The 16,444-nt window shown below is 35.0% G+C and overlaps 1 protein-coding gene across 7 annotated transcripts in view; it reads left to right on the top strand.

Annotated features, from left to right (window-relative positions):
• LOC120767090 overlaps positions 1 to 15,174 on the top strand; it is a 34,440-nt gene extending 19,266 nt beyond the window's left edge. For 2 of the 7 annotated variants that reach the window (XM_040092978.1, XM_040092973.1), the window contains exons 3-7: positions 2,607 to 2,759; positions 5,182 to 5,322; positions 5,545 to 5,659; positions 7,673 to 7,869; positions 11,054 to 11,376. In XM_040092978.1, the coding sequence (XP_039948912.1) occupies positions 2,607 to 2,759; positions 5,182 to 5,322; positions 5,545 to 5,659; positions 7,673 to 7,869; positions 11,054 to 11,376 (929 nt within the window). Of the gene's footprint in view, positions 1 to 2,606; positions 2,760 to 5,181; positions 5,323 to 5,544; positions 5,660 to 7,672; positions 7,870 to 11,053; positions 11,539 to 14,860 lie in introns of those variants that run through there. The other 5 variants (XM_040092980.1, XM_040092981.1, XM_040092979.1 and 2 more) reach the window with 5 other exon arrangements.
• The last annotated feature ends 1,270 nt before the right edge of the window (positions 15,175 to 16,444 follow it).

Genomic DNA, 16,444 nt, shown 5'->3' with positions numbered 1-16,444 from the left:
TTTTATACAAAGGCGCTTTCGATTAGCTCACCGCCGAACGCTTGCCTTGACTAATAAGCAGAGTGAAATGGACACACGAACCACCTTGGTAGGGTTCGAGGACCATCTAAAATCTCTGCTGTGCTCTGGGTCCGGCATCCACACTCAACTGACAAAGTGTCAGTCCGAAGTGCTAGTCCGCATGAGCAGATTGGCCTCGTAGTCGAAGCTGCTACCAACTGAGTTTTCGTACTGTTCTGGACTGGTGGCCGAGGGTTAGATCCCATATGTGCATTACACGCACACACCATTCACACAAGAAGCTAACCCTAATACCCAGTTAAACGCCTTCGCCGTCTAAACAACTCACCCCCCAAAAAACTCTAACTGTTCGGCACTCCGACTAGTGGAGATCACATCGTTAATATCTCAACGTCCATCAGCCCAGCTAGTCATAGTCCATACCACCCAGATCTCTAATGTCCGACTACATCGGGCATTCTGCAATAACATGTACCCAGTCCTCGGCCGGCGTACCACGCAAATATCCCAACCTATCAAATAGGTGTCTCTGATGCAAACACGCGTTTAGAAGTCCATGCGTCCTAAGCAGAAAACTCAGACTCAGACAGAAGCTGCCTGCACCCTAGATATCCTTCCTTCTCCAAAACAGCATCGGGAATCCAATCATTTGGCAGGAATGATACACTCAAATCCTTTCATAAACTGTATGCAACAGCGCACTGTATGAGTTAGATTGACAGTAGTACCAACTATATACAAGCATCGCAACTTGCTCCCATTCCAGTCGCGGTACCGCTGGCGACACAGCTTGAAAGATCCTTGTGCCCGCCGGCGGTACAGCCTCGTCTCCTACTAACTTTTGAACTCATGTCCCAGTCCGTTTCTTTTCTTTATCGATTTCCGTATTGCATTTTGGGATTCGCGGATCTCTAACACTTCAAACTTTCGGAGAACATTTCCAAACATATACATTTACATTGGACATATGTATATGCAAAAAAGTTCCATGTTTTGTAGTCATAAGTGAGTAGAGCCTCTTAAGCTGCCAAATACTCACTATACAGTTCTGAGTTTTAATATGACAAATGTTTAAAGTCTTTTCAAAATGTAACGTAAACACCATAAGGCAAAATAACGCGAATTCCGAAGTCTTTTCATTACTCATAAAAATATGTGTGTGTATGTGTAATGAATTCTCTGCTGTTGAATATTTCTAAAGCTCTTTGCCTGTTTGAAAGATTTTCTTTGACCTTCTGGCATTTTATTTTTGATAAAGACGGATTTCTAAAGAAAAGGAAACCAAAAGCAGAGTAAAAGACAGCTTAAGGATATCAAATACAAAAGGATAAACAATGGCATTTATTTATTATTAAAATTAAGTCGACTCTAAAAAGCTGAAACTATCTCTAAAGCCGTTTTCAGTTTGTGAACAAAAGAAGATAAAAACGAAAAACGAGAAAAAAAAAACAACAAGCACAAAGGCAAGTAGTGGATGAAAGTAGAGCAACAATTTCCAGGTCACCACAGATTTGTATCTTTGATGCCACTTGAGCTTATACCAAGCCATATGCTTAACTGCATACACGCATGTGCCACATAACTGAATTTTAATGCACATTTGTAATTCAGCCGCACACATGCACACGTACACGAATGGATGGCGGTGTGGCTGCATAATCAAATATGCAAAACCAATGTAGCGTAAGACAATAAAATTAAGCTAAACCACTTGAAACACACACATACACAGGTGCAGGCATGAGTATGCATGCGTGTGCGTATGTGTGTGTTGTTAAAGCACCTTAAGTAGATGTTTGCATACTAAACGTACGGGTTACTCACCCACACACACACACACAAATGCGGTTGGGTGCATACTTCTGGTATTTGCTTTTGAATATGACACTATTGTTGCTGGTGTTGGCATTTTCGGAATCGCTGATGCTGTGCCTTTTTATAAAATTGACGCCATTGTTTTCCCTAGCGGCCAGCATGCAGTCCACAAAATGTCATCATCATTCTTTTTCCACACACACACACAAGCACAGACAAAGGACAATAAAACACAAACACACACAAATACAATATATGTGTCTATATATAGCATATACATATGTATGCACATTAATATTTATATACAAATGCACAATTGCGCATGCAGCCCCTTGGGGCGCATTATGGCGGAAATAAAAAGTTCACAACATCACCATATGCACATATAAATAAAACACATATGATGCATTATGCATGCACTTTAGGGTGCGGCCACACTTACTTTTTTATAATTTTTTTATATATTTTATGTGAAGCGTTTATTTTGGTTGCTCATACGCCGTGGTGTGCCGCATTTCCTTTGTTGACTGGCAGAGCCGCCTTAATGCTTATTTACATTGTTATGCATATACATGTGTATTTAAAAAAAATCATTTATTTGCTATATATAGTATGGAGCTACGACACACATACTTATATATACATAAATATATACAAATACATTTACATTTGCATTGTGCTGTGAAGTGCTTGCTAAAAATAGCAATATTTTGAGCTTTATTTATCTACTGTTACATTTTTATTCTAATAAGTTGCACTTTTTTCCATAGACTATGCCAGCCGAGGACAAAAGAAGTTCGGCGATAAGTGTGAGAACACATTGGAGTGCGGCTTTCCAGGTTCCATTTGTGATGCTAAGAAGAAGTCATGTCAATGCACTGAGGATTTACCGGTGACCAATCATATTGATAAATGTGGAAAAGGTTGGTTGGTTATTTATTTAAAGTTAATAATTTTTTACAAAATATCTTCTATATATATAAATGTATGTATATATATTCTTCGCAGTACTAAGAGCTGGCAAAGCACTAGTTAATGTTTTTTTATTTGGTATAAATAGTGGTAACAAATGGGCCGTTATATCATATGTTGCGTAAAACTTTTAGTCCAAAGGCATAATAATCCAAAGACAAGAAGATAAATGCCAATTCCATTGCGAAGATAAGGTTGCTTTAGCCTAATCCGTCGAATGTAAAATAAAGAGGTTTTTTTCAAGACTGAGCACCAAATTTTTTGAGGTTTATGGAGACACAATTCTGCGTTACACATAAATTGGCGTGATATAAGTTTTCTATATATGTATATATTGGGTCAAAATTGCATTGTCATTGCTCCAATATGATGAATAAGCATGGGGAACAGAGTAAACTTTTACAAAAATATGTCGAACTGTGTGCTTGAACGAGTGTTTTTCATTAATATCAAGAAATTTTCAGCCAAAAGCATTCGTGCTTTGGTGAAAGTTTATGCTAAACTCGGTCTAGCTGAACGAACGTGCTAAAGGTGGCAATTTTTGCTAGGAAGGCGAAAAACATCTTGGGCGGTAAAAAAAAGTTTGAAGATGAGCAGTTGTTAAACACCAGAAGAGCACAGAGAATCCTTCGGGGTCACTCAAGCAGCCACTTCAAAACGTTTAAACGTAGCGGGATACATTGAAAAGATAGGAAATTAAGTGTGATATGAATTAAAGCCAAGAGACCTTGAAAGACGATTTTGCTTATTGTTACTTTAACGTCACAAAAAACAAAAGTGTTTCCCTAGTTTTGTGACTGATGATAAAAATTGAGCTATTACGAGAACCCTAAGCATTAACTCATATGTGAAATCAGCCAGCCAAATCTATAGCAAAATCGAATCATGACGCCAAATTAATGGTCTATAGTTGGAGGGATCGGAAGAGTGTGCTATATTATGTACTTCTAAAACCGGGTGCATTTTTATTCTAATAAGTTTCACTGTTAATACCAACAACCATTGATCAAACTTAATCGAACAATTGTCGAAAAAATCCCAAATTTCCGACTACATCCGAGACAATAGTTTTTCATCATGACCACGTTCCACCTTATGTTGTAAGACTGGCTATAAACTATTTGGAAGTTTCGTTTCACTCACCGTGTAACCCAGACCTGACTACCATGTGTTCTGGTCAATGCAGATTAGGAAATGGGCAACGAGACTCATCGCATCCGTGTGCAAATTTGAATTTATAATTGGGATTTTTTGCCCACGTGATATTTTATCTCTAACTCATTCACTTAGTATGATTCTTCAGAAAGAATCGATCGATCTGGCAAAGACATCAAATATGACAGATACACTGCTTTTTCTGAAATCGAAGATAAAAAGTTGAAGAACCTTTTCGATCCATTTATTCAGACACGAAAAAAATGGCAGCAGAACTGAAAGATGACGAAGAAAAACCAAGAATCTGCGTCCGTCAAACAAAACGGGAACATTTCTGCTTGAGAACTTGCAAAGAACACTACAGAGTCTCAGTGTATATTCCTTTGTCGGCAAAGATTTGAAGACGCATTTTTCTAGAGAAATATTGGATGGATTTCAACTGAGTTTGCTGCTCCCAGAAAAGCATGTGCTTTGAAAACGAAATAAATATTCTGCACGCTTACTGCGACGAATGCTAGCTCGGAACGCTCTTTTTCGACACTTCGCCGCATGAAAACGTGGCTGAGGATGAACAAGCTTCAAGATAGATTGATCGGCCTGGCGTTCCGCACACGCATCATGACATTGAAGTTACTGCAGAAGAAGTTCTAGAAAGATTCTCAAAACTTGGCCACCATCCTTTTTTTTGGTGAAATTTTCCTATTCCATACACGAACTGACAACAGTATTACACATTGCAATAAAGTACTATGTCACCCGCACTTCTACAATTTATAATGTGTTTTTCAATTTAGTAGGATTTGATATTAGAAGGTCGATTAGAAAATTTTCCACCACGATATTAAACTGCTATATTTAATATAATAATTTTCATGTTTATTTAAAAAAATAGTTTAAAAATAGCGCGGCCTCATTCCATAAAGTCATGAAGCGAAAGATCTCGCAATAAACCATGATTCATTAGGTCTTTCTTCTTAGTGTAAAAAAATAGAGGAATACTTTAAACACCGAAAACAATGTCAGTTTTGAGAGTCCAACGAGGGTCACTACAGCCCTCAATAATTATTAGTTTAGCCTGAGTGGAAAATGCAGAAAGAAAATGCTCTTCAGGGGAAACAACGATTACTAAAGTTTACTTTCGGAAACATATTATCGAGCTTATTGCCATACAAGTATATAGATTTTTATTATATAAAGTAAAACATGTTTTCATTTCAGAGGCTGCTGTGAATGAGTCTTGTTTCTTTAACGAACAATGCGAGGTAAAACACTATCAAACCGAATGCCGTGATGGACGCTGCGCTTGCCGTTATGAAATGATGCCCTTTTGGGGCAAAGATGGGACAGTCGAATGCAAGGGTAGCTACTCAAAATGAATATATTATTAGCACTTCACACTAATAAGATATAAACTACAAGCTTTACACAAAATAAATTATTTTACAAAATGAAAAAGTTGAGGAAACTGTTATTTTTTTTTCCAAAAACTTATTACTCATTTGTTTCCTTCCCTTTACGCTTACAATAACGAAATGCATTTAAAAATTAAATAAAATAACAACATTTTTCTCATAAAAATAGGGCGCGGCGACAAGCGTGGACCAGAGACCTATATCGATCCGGCAATGATTGGCGTACTGGTAGGAATGGCATTGATGTTTATTATAATTTGTGTCGTCCTTCGATTATTTAGCCAGTGAGTAATATTTCTGATACTTTCAATACAAAAGTACATATTTATACAATTTTGTATAAACGTCCACTTTCTAAGTGACCTTTTTTGGCATTTGTTACTAATATATAATTTTATTTGTTTTGCTTATTGCAATAATAATCACCAGCACCGAGAGCGATTATGTCATTTTCCGTTTGGGAAAAACTCTACCTATGTATGTGTTACAAGTTTTGTTAAATGTACACAATGCAAGTAAATCGATAAGAAAATCACTAAAACATAAAACAAAAGAAATGGAACATCTAACGAAATACAGTAAAGTACTCACGAGAGAGTGGAGAGACATTTTTGAAATGTACAACTGAGTGACCCAATTCAAGTCGCACGCATTCTTATGCCACTTGGTATGTATTAATGGTTTGAAATTTTCGCGTCAGATTGCGAGTAATTATTAAGTAATTACGAAGTAATCTCTTGCTTTGGCTTGACAAAAGCTTCTGAGATACCTTTGTTAAAGAGATTCCTTAAAAACCCACTTCAATCTATGAGCGACTAATTTCTTGGAAAGTTGAATGCTCTTTCCCACGCTTAGACTGTCTCAAAACTCTAGTTTCTCAAAGTTTCCCAACTCTAGTTTCTCAAAACCTGACATTTTTAAGGGGTTATACTACTATGAGCAAAAAATAGTAAGACAATGCTTATAATTTTAATGTCATTCATTTATTCTTTACAATTTATGTCGTCCACCTCAAAGAAATTCCTCTTGGCTCCAACTTGACTTAGTGCCAACGTTTTATCCATTCCTCGAAACAGTTGTTAAAGTCAATTTCCGGAATAGCCGGAGAAAACTGTCAGCATAAGCTTGATTTTTGACCTGCTTTGGTGTGTTTTTTTGGCTTCGGCTCACCTTTGCCACGATATTCGGCCTACTGATTTCTTTCTTTGGATCCACTTGATCCCATAACCGATCCCCAGCAGGACCTATCTTTATGTTTCAATGAAAGTTTGAAATTATATGTACTTGAATAAAATGAAAATCTTTCTATGAATCCCTCTCGGCGGCCGTGAATAAGGCAAACATGTTAATATTAACTATAAATCAATATTGTTTTATGCTTTTAGTGGATTAAATGTTATTATTGTTCATTCACGGTAATTTCTAACCTAAGTATACATACGTGTAATAGATAAAATAAAATTTTAGAGGAAAGTATCGTGGGCGTAGCTAAAAAAATTAAAAATGTTTTATTTGCTTATTAATTTTTTTTAAATTTAATATTATTGTTTTTCAGTGACATGTCTTAACTAAATATTAATTGTGTTGCAAAATTTGATTTTTTGTTTGTAATTCAAATTTAAAATTTTCCAGCTAAAACAGTAAAAAATAATATAAAATTCAATGTTGCTATAAAAAATATTTTTTTTTTCAAATTAATTGCTTTTTAGTTCTATTTCATCTATAACAAAAATTTCGGATTCAATCTGTTTCTGTATACTAATTTTCAACCGTTACGGAGCTAATTTTTAGCCACGCCCTTGCGATTACAAATAGATGTTTTTGAATTGACTACGCCGTGTCGCCTAGAATTTGTTGCAATAATTAACACAAATCATACACACACACATACAGATTTATAAATTGTATAATGCCAAGATTTTGAGTTCATCACATATGATTACACACATACCATACATACATAACTGCAAACGCTTTAAAATTTAATACTAATTATGTATACGAATTGTTGTGTAATTATGTTTTGAAAACCAAAACCAAAAAAAAATTTAAAAAAATCACTCTTAAAATATAATTTGCTTGAATTGCGTTGATCGAGCTCGTTTTGTTTCTATTTCTTTTTGTTCTATTTTTATCATGATCCACCGTACCGACGTCCATCGTTTCCATCACCAAAAAAAAAAAAACAAAAAAAATATGATAATAATAATAAAAACAAACAAAACATTTGTTGTTATTGTTGTTGATGTTGTTGTTTAATAACACAAAATATACGCCAATAATAAACATTTACTCAGGGCACGTTGGCGTGAGAACCGGACAATTTTCAACACACCGAATCCACGTCTCATGAACGTATCGCTTTTGCGTGATAGCAAACTCTTGCACGGCCAGGAGCGACGCGGCTCGCGTATGTCGGTGCGAGCACCGTCGCGCCAGCCGAGCATGGCTTCGCTACGTCCGCATTCGCCGAATCCGTCGTTAGGTAAGACAGGTTTGTATCCAAAATACATACATTTCAACTGAAAGTTAAATGCCAAAAGCAACAAAAAAAGCTCAAAAATTAAATTAATTTTCTTAAATTAATTAAAATATCCAATTAAAAGCCTCTCCTTAAAGAATTTTATATAAAGAATTAAAGCTACGTACATATCTGTATGTATAATTTGTATGTATGTGCCTCCTTGCAGTAAGGTTACCAGAGAAAACACATCTGGTGTGCTCACAAGTCCTTGCAATATACGATTCGATCCAGAAATTTAACTGAAACTGAAATGGAAATGTTAAATGTTTGCCAAATATTTTCAGTTAAATAAATAGTTGGAATGGCTTTTTATGTAAAATATTCCCAAATATTTTGTAATTGTATCTTACAAGGCTTTGTGAATCAGCTACTTCAAATATTTCATATCTTCGTTGCGTTGTAACTAATTTTCAATTTATTTAAAATCATCGCTAGTTTTGCTAGATTTAAGTCATTTTTTGTTATAAGCCGATTTTGCTTTAATAATCCATAATTAAACGCTCATTGTATTTATATGTAAGATAATGGATTATTATAAGTATACTATATCGAAGTTGGACACGGCTTAGGAAAGGCTTTAACGTCATTTCTTGAGTTTCGGTATTCGGTTTTCGTTATTATTTTACATTTCCACTTGAAAGTTGACCGAATTATATTTAAATTCGTAAAGCCAGATCAAATTTGATTCAGACGGACAAAAAGAACTAACAGTTTAACGTAATTTAACACAAATTTTTATTATTGTCTTAAAATTTGACGCTTTTTGAGCTAATATATGAATGCCAAAGCTTAATCCACTTCTTATAAGTCAAGGCTGCGATGGCCTTCGGTGTCTTCAATGAATTTTGGTGTTTTTAGTTTCGGTTAATTTTTGGTGCGCCATTAGCAAGGTTGCTGGTGATTTTCTATGTCTTATTCATAAATCCATGTCTCGTTACCACAGTAATGATGCGTTTGATGAATACGTTGTTAAGCACCTTTTCCGCGACCTCTTCTCTAAGTCGTTTTTGGAAACATGCAGAAGTTTTGATACGAGTCTAGCATTGACACACTGTGTTCAGTCGATCCATAAGAGATGTTGAGATCCTTAGCTATAGCTCGGATGCCAACACGTTGATTTTCAAACGCTGTTTCTTGTAATCGTCATTAAGAGAGCAGCATGAGACAAATTATTGACGACATTACGACCTTCACTAAATGCTTTGTGCCACTCAAATACTAATCTTGGTGATAGAGCAGACTCTCCAAACAATTCTGCAACATTTTCAACGATTTCATTGGAAACACAAAATTTCAAGCAAATTTGTGTTAATTTTTTTGCTTTGTGCAAATAGTCAGACAAATGAAGATTATGCTTCGGACAAACTTAAAAAAAGATTGTACCAAGTTAAAAAATAAATTTTTTTATCGTTTGATTTGCAATCGCAGTTTAAACGGACCCGTTAAAGTCGAATTTGATCAGATGGTGTTGACACTTCGTAAAGATCCATTTCGAAGTTCCCTACTTTTATAAAGAAAAACACAGAAACTTCAAATTAAATGGAGAATGCTTATTGCCATTCAAAAGAACATTCTTTGGCATTTATTTCTTGAAGATTATCTTTCAAATGTTGGCTGTAGCTACGTCTCAGATGTTCAATCCATTGAGTCCAATTTTCGATGATTTGTTTGAGCATTTTGACTGGTAACTGGCGTATGACACATGTGATATTTTACTCCAAGGCCTGATTCGAAGCGGGATCGTCTGCATAGACTTTATACTTTACGTTCTCATAGGCAAAAGTCTAACGATGCGATATCACACGTGGCCCAGTCTTGTATACACCAAATATCGCCGAGATTACGAGCTTCAATTTCAGGCGTCAAATAGTCGGTTATCATGGCGCGTTGGAGGTCGCCATTGATGGTTACGTTCTACCGATGATTCCACCGGCCCACAATACACACCAAACCGTTTTCTTCTGAATAAAATGGCAGTTCTGGATTCTCTTCAGGTTGCTCTTCGGCCCAAATGCGGCAATTTTGCTTGTTTACGTACCTATTGCGCCAGAAACGGCCTCACCAATGAACAAAATTCGGCTTAGAAACTTCGGGTGGGAAGCGTTGTCGCTTGGGAAGGTCGAGCGGCTTCAGTTCTTGCACAAGCCGTATTCTGTACGTTTTCACTTTAAGATCTTGACGCAGAATGCGCCAAGTTGTTCCATAGGTCAGTCCGAGTTGCTTCGAACGGCGCCAAATCGACTCTCTGCGGTCTTCGTGTACACTCACAGCTACAGTTGCTATATTTACTTGACCACCCAGGTTTCTGGATACAAGTTTTGCTAAGTTTTACTTTGTCGACGTTTTACTGAAATCTTTTTCATCACGTTCTGTTTCTAGTCAGCTTTTTTGTTTTCGTCAGCTCATAGGTCTATTTCAGAATAAGTTGGAATTAATCTCCTGAATGGTGCCGTCACCAAAAAATGCTTACATTTTTTTTTTTAATTTTTCACTACGCGCTGATTCTACTATAAAACATATACATACATACGCAAGTTCCTGAAAAGCCACATTAAACCGAGCCGCCGAAAGATTTCGGTTTCTGAAGTTAAGTACAGTCTATGTCTGTGTCCAACTTTGATTTCTATTTAATTACTTATTTATAATTTTAAAATATATCTACATATATACTTAAAATGGCAGTTCAGGTTTCTATTGTATCGATTAAACCGCAGAACAAGTTTTGGAACGATATAAAATATGTAATATAGTGGATCGAACGCAAAAATGTTTTTTTGATTTTTTGCGAAAAATCATTTTCTTACCGTTTTCGCTTTTGCCTCACTATGTTTCTAGCATAAGTCTATTTAAATGTTGAAATCATTTAACCTTTCTAATGATTTTGTTTAGTTGAGGTTGTTGTCTAGACGATGTTGTTTTTGAAAAGCGATATGCAAGGTACTTACAACCAAAAACAGCATAAGTAGAAATATTGAATTTTTACTGAATCAAGATATTTTTAAAATAATAAATACTTAAGTAGTGACACATCTTATCAGTTGTAACACATTTTAAATCTAAGTATATAAAAATCATCTCATTAGCATTAACTGACTAAATGCCGTCAATTGCAAATCGACTGATGTCTCCAAATTGGCTAATTCCATTGAAACAGATCACAAAGCAGGGCGTATGACGCGCTCCAAGAGCAACACTCGTTCAAGTGACTCCCGTGTTAGCGACGTTTCGAATTGCTCGCGTCTGCTCGAGCATCCCCACACCACCATTCACGCACCGCATACATACGCGCCGTACACGCCGACCACACACACAACGTACCACCACCACCAACAGCCACCATCACCACAATCACAACCGCCAGAGCCGCCACAGTCCAATGCAACTGCCACAGCCACAGCGAATGCGGATACCGACATCGAGACGGCTATGTGCTTGACCACGCCGCCAGCCGTCGCCATCAAGGCGAACAAATTCTGAATGAACCGTTCCAAATTGCCTACTCTAAGCATAACGATGGCTACATAAGCGCGAGTATGTGGGTCGAAGGCGCAGGCATTAGCTGTGCTCGGTATCCCAGTTGACAACAACACCAATAAGTGCATGGTGCGTTCATTTCCGCATACAGACACACACAGACATGTATGTTGTTTGTATGAAAGAGCTAAGAATTATATTTGAATGTTTAGTGGACCTACTACTTTAGTCTTGGTAATCTTAGCTGAAACAAATATCCGTAGCTCTATTCAATATCTTCCAACTACACCGTACTAACTGCCCACTTACTATATACAATCCGTTATAAAGTATGTTTGTATGCAAGTGCATAATAACACCAAGTAGTTGCAACCGTAGAGTTCTTTAGTTAATACTCCAACACACACACACACATACAGATTTCTATTATGTACATACTTACATATATATGTATGGAACTTAGTAGCAGTAGCCGTTGATTATATGCCCAGTGACTATTCGCAAGTACTCCTTGATACAAACTATATACGTACATATATGTATACCACATTCATACAAACACACACAATATTTTTACGAGCGCAAACCTTACACTTTATATAAATATTATATATTAATAAGCTCATGCAAAACTGCAATAAACTCTTTAAATTACGACTCTCTAGCTCATAACACACAATATCCTAATAACTGGGATAAAAATATTAAAAAAACTTACAACATAGTAGTCATACTTAAATTTGGAACAGTGGTAAAAACAATAGAAAGCTAGTTTAGAAATGTGGAGCTGGAAGTGGATCACTCTCTTTGATGTCATATGATCAATGGCAGAAAAGACGATGACGTTGAGTTGTAGTGGTGGGACGCAACACAAATCTATACGGATATATCTAAACTGTGTTTGATTTAGTCGCGAATGAATCTATTACTGTCGACACACATCGAAACATTGAGGACATGTAGTCAGTTCGGAATAACGAAACAATTTCCATCAAAACGGCCTTTATCTTCCAACTGAGGTTTCGAAACATATTCTTTTGATAAAAGCATATTGAAATAGTCAGTTGAGGGTGGGTTTGGTTAATAAGTCGTTCGAAAAAAGGGATCCCACTTGGACAGCTGAGAACATCGTTTCATTGTAATATCTAAATACTTCTAAGTATTGTTCGAAAAGAGACACAGAAATCGACAAAGTTCTTTAAACCTGCACCAATTTGCTGAGGCGGCTGATATCAATTTCAGCTATTTCGTCAAATTCGCCGCAGGTATGATTGCCGAGGTGTTCCCACTTCAGTCTAGGAAAAGCAGTACAAGAAAGTGACTGAATATTTTCGCCTCATCCTTCTGCATACAACTTTGGGAATTAGCATTCGAACGAGTAAGTTTTTGATTAAAACAAGTCTTATCTACTGAAGCATAAGTTTCTGGAATATCAAAAAAGGCAAAAAGGTATACGGAAATAGTAAATACAACGAAAAATATTTAAGTATTCAACAGTATTTATCTTGCCGCCTTCAAAGTAATCCCCACCAGATGTAATATACTTATGCCAACAAATTTCCAGTAATCGGAACAATTTTCATCACCACTTTTTGTGATGGCCTACAGCTCCTTCAACGTATTTTGTTTTATCTCTTCGATCGACTGAAAACGGTTCCCCCGAACAAGCAAATTCCGTTTGGGAAACAAGATAAAATCACACACTGCCAAATCTGGTGAATACGGTAGTTGATCGATGGTATTCATTGCGTTTTTTATTCTTTTTGGAAAACAATTCAGCTTTATCGGGACGAGTTGAGCAAGAAACCGTTTTACATCTAAAATATCCACCAAAGTATCCACCAAAATCATTCGAACGGACTCGCGTGAGATCTCGAGCTCGTTGCCATCTCTCTAACACTTAACTCATGATTTTAAGCATCATATTCTTCACATTTTGAATTTTTTTATCAGTTAGAAAGTCGAAGATCGTTTATCCATTGTAAAAATCGCAACGCAATACAGAGGTATGGGGTTATATACAGTTAGAAGGCCGAAAAATCCCTGAAAAACTATTAAATTTATTTATCCAAAAATGTTTACACATATTATGGCATCTTTTAACTGTATTTAAGACTTAGTATTAGTAAAAATATTTATTTAGGAACTACAGCTGATCTCCGCGAAAAAAGAGGTTTTGTGGTGATCACTATATCTCTGAACTGGATCATCTGAAAATAAAAAAACAGAAAGATATCGTTAAAGTAACGTTAAATCTAGTAAAGCAAATCAAAGTAATAAGCAAAATATATATTTTTTTGACAAAACAAAGGGTTTAAAAAAAAATAAATTTTTGACAAAAATTTCGGGCTTAAATCGTTTATTAAAAAAATATTTATTGGTGAGATAAAATATTCGTTTGATTACTGAAAAATATATTTAAGAAGCACGTGTTTAAATTTGAGACTAATCGGTTTAAGCGTCTTCGGGTAATGCAAATCTGAAACGCTTTTCAAATTTGCGTGTAACTTCGAAAATATTTATCGGAACGATATGAAAAATAAATGTACATTAAGAAAACAAAATTAAAAAAAAAATCGATTTTATGAAAATTCTAACTGTATATGACCCCCTAATGCCTCCTTAAGAAAGGCAGTTTAGCTCTTATCTTAAAATACTTTATATATTGAAATTTTTTGTATAGAAATCCGCTAGTTTCTAGAAAAATGTTGTAACGGTAGTTGTAACTAAAGTTTTAAGATGAGTTAAATATAGTTATTTGATTAAATTATTGCATGAAAAACCAAAATAACGAACGAGTGGAGCTAGATCGTTATGAATATGATACAAGTATGTTTGTAAGTAGAACTTATACAAAGCCAAACCGTTACTTATACTCACGTATAACTCTGATTTATGTATGAAAGATGGCATACCTTTATTTCTCTCGCCAAGTTGGCGGCTAATTGTTTGTATTGCATTCATTTGGAGCTTACCGATTTGATTTTCTTTAGAACTTCAGTTGCATTCACGACCATAACTTTTTCTCTAACTTATTTGACGCTTTACATGTGCTGCGATTGCCGTAACTAATTATTATGCACAAAATTAGCAAATTTGCAGCATTTATGCCAAGTGCAAACATGAAAAGAAGTTGCGAATTTGCTGATTCTGTGTATAATTTACTTGTTTTTCAATATAAAAATAGAAGAGTGTGCCTAGAAATGTGCGCTGTAAATAGTTGAATGTATGTATAATTGTTGTAACATGTAATATACGTACTAAATAACTGTTTAACTGTAAAATATTTACTACTTAATAATTAAATATGCAATATTTGTATATAATAAATTGTTTTTGTACATTTGTTTGTAGCTGAAAGTGTTACCCCAAACTAATATAACCAGATTTATGCTTAACTCCCACACTTAATGCTAAATGAATACACACAACATTATAAGTACTTACTTTACTCATTGTAAAATTTGCTTTGTCTACCCGCGAGCAGGGTCACATTCGGGCAGCGCCAGCGCGAGCAACGCATCAGCCACGTCTATACGTTCGACGCGTAGTAATTCCGTGGCACCAGGCAATGTAGCTAATGTCGGTCAGCTGGAGAGGAAGGGCTCGCAGTATCACAATCAGCATCAACATCAGCATCCACATCATCAACAACAACAACAGCAACAACAAATGCCGCTTATCACCAATATCACTGCTAATCCAGCAGCTGAAAGTGTGGCGGTCGAGATTATAGTCCCGGAAAAGTGATTGATTGCAGTAGATTGAGGGAGAAACAAGAAGTAAAACACAAAAAATCGAGTATATGAAATATTAAAAATGCATGCTAATACAAATGAAAACAAAAACAAAAAAATCTAAGCGTATACATATATAATATATACACTTGTGTGTATGAAAAAAGTAAAAGAAGACAAATCAAAAGAAACACTTGTAGTTGAAACTGCAAGCATGTTTAAAAAACAAGAAACAAAAACACACAGAAAAACAAAAATAAAATTACGTGCATGCATATATAAAATTAAAACGAGAGTGATGGTTATAGCTAAGCACAAGTCAAGTAGTGGCAAAAAGCGTATGAGTGAGTAACACATATGCATTTGCTAAAAACTGCAAAAAAACGAAAAAAAAAAAATAAAAAAATATATAAATAAAAAAATTAATAAAAAAGATATATTTAAAAATTAATAAAAAAATATTTAAGATACTACTTTATTTTAACAGCAAATAATGTCATACAAAAACGAAATAACGCAAATACACAGAAAAATGCTTTGTTAAAAACGATAAAAAAAACTTGCATAACAAATTCATATTTTTATTTCTTCTTCTTCAAAAAACAATTATTACAAAAAAAAATATACATAAACGCGTATACTTGCAGCTTTTAACACCAAAACTAAATAAAATAATTTATGTAGCAGATAACCGTTATACATATGTAACAATACGTATGCACATATGTATATGCACATATAAAACACAAAACCAAATAAATACACCGTAACTTTAAGAAAAATATTCACACTGATTATAAAAAATAGTAAAAAATAACGCGAGTAATATTAAAACGCAGATACTTAACCAAATTAAACGAAATATTAGCTTTAAATTCGCGCAAGAAAACAAAAAAAAAAAAACACATTAAACCTAAAGAAAAACTCTTTATAATTAAGTTACTTAACTATTATTTCGTGAAAATCGCATGAAAAGTATAATGAATCTTTCGCTGACATTCATCTTCCTATCCTAGTGATATTACAAATGTAAGCAAACACACACACACACATACACATACATATATTACAACAACATTTTTACACAATATTGCAGAGCTATCGTACACGCCAAATTTTTCTATATAAATTAATAAATAAAAAACAAAAACAAAACCAATTTTTTTAATATATATACCATTGCATGTATGTACCTTAAAAACCGGCGGTAAGCACAATATTACAATAACCACGGTAGTTACAGAAGATACTAAAAATAACGATTAGAAAAACGAATAAATAGCATAAACAATAGTGGAAGAAAATAGAAATTTAGCAAATCCTACACACTTAAC

The sequence above is a fragment of the Bactrocera tryoni genome, chromosome 1 (genome assembly GCF_016617805.1).
Source record: "Bactrocera tryoni isolate S06 chromosome 1, CSIRO_BtryS06_freeze2, whole genome shotgun sequence".
Classification (NCBI taxonomy): domain Eukaryota; kingdom Metazoa; phylum Arthropoda; class Insecta; order Diptera; family Tephritidae; genus Bactrocera; species Bactrocera tryoni.
Note: the sequence above shows the minus strand (reverse complement) of the source record. Positions and strands in the feature narration are given on the sequence as shown.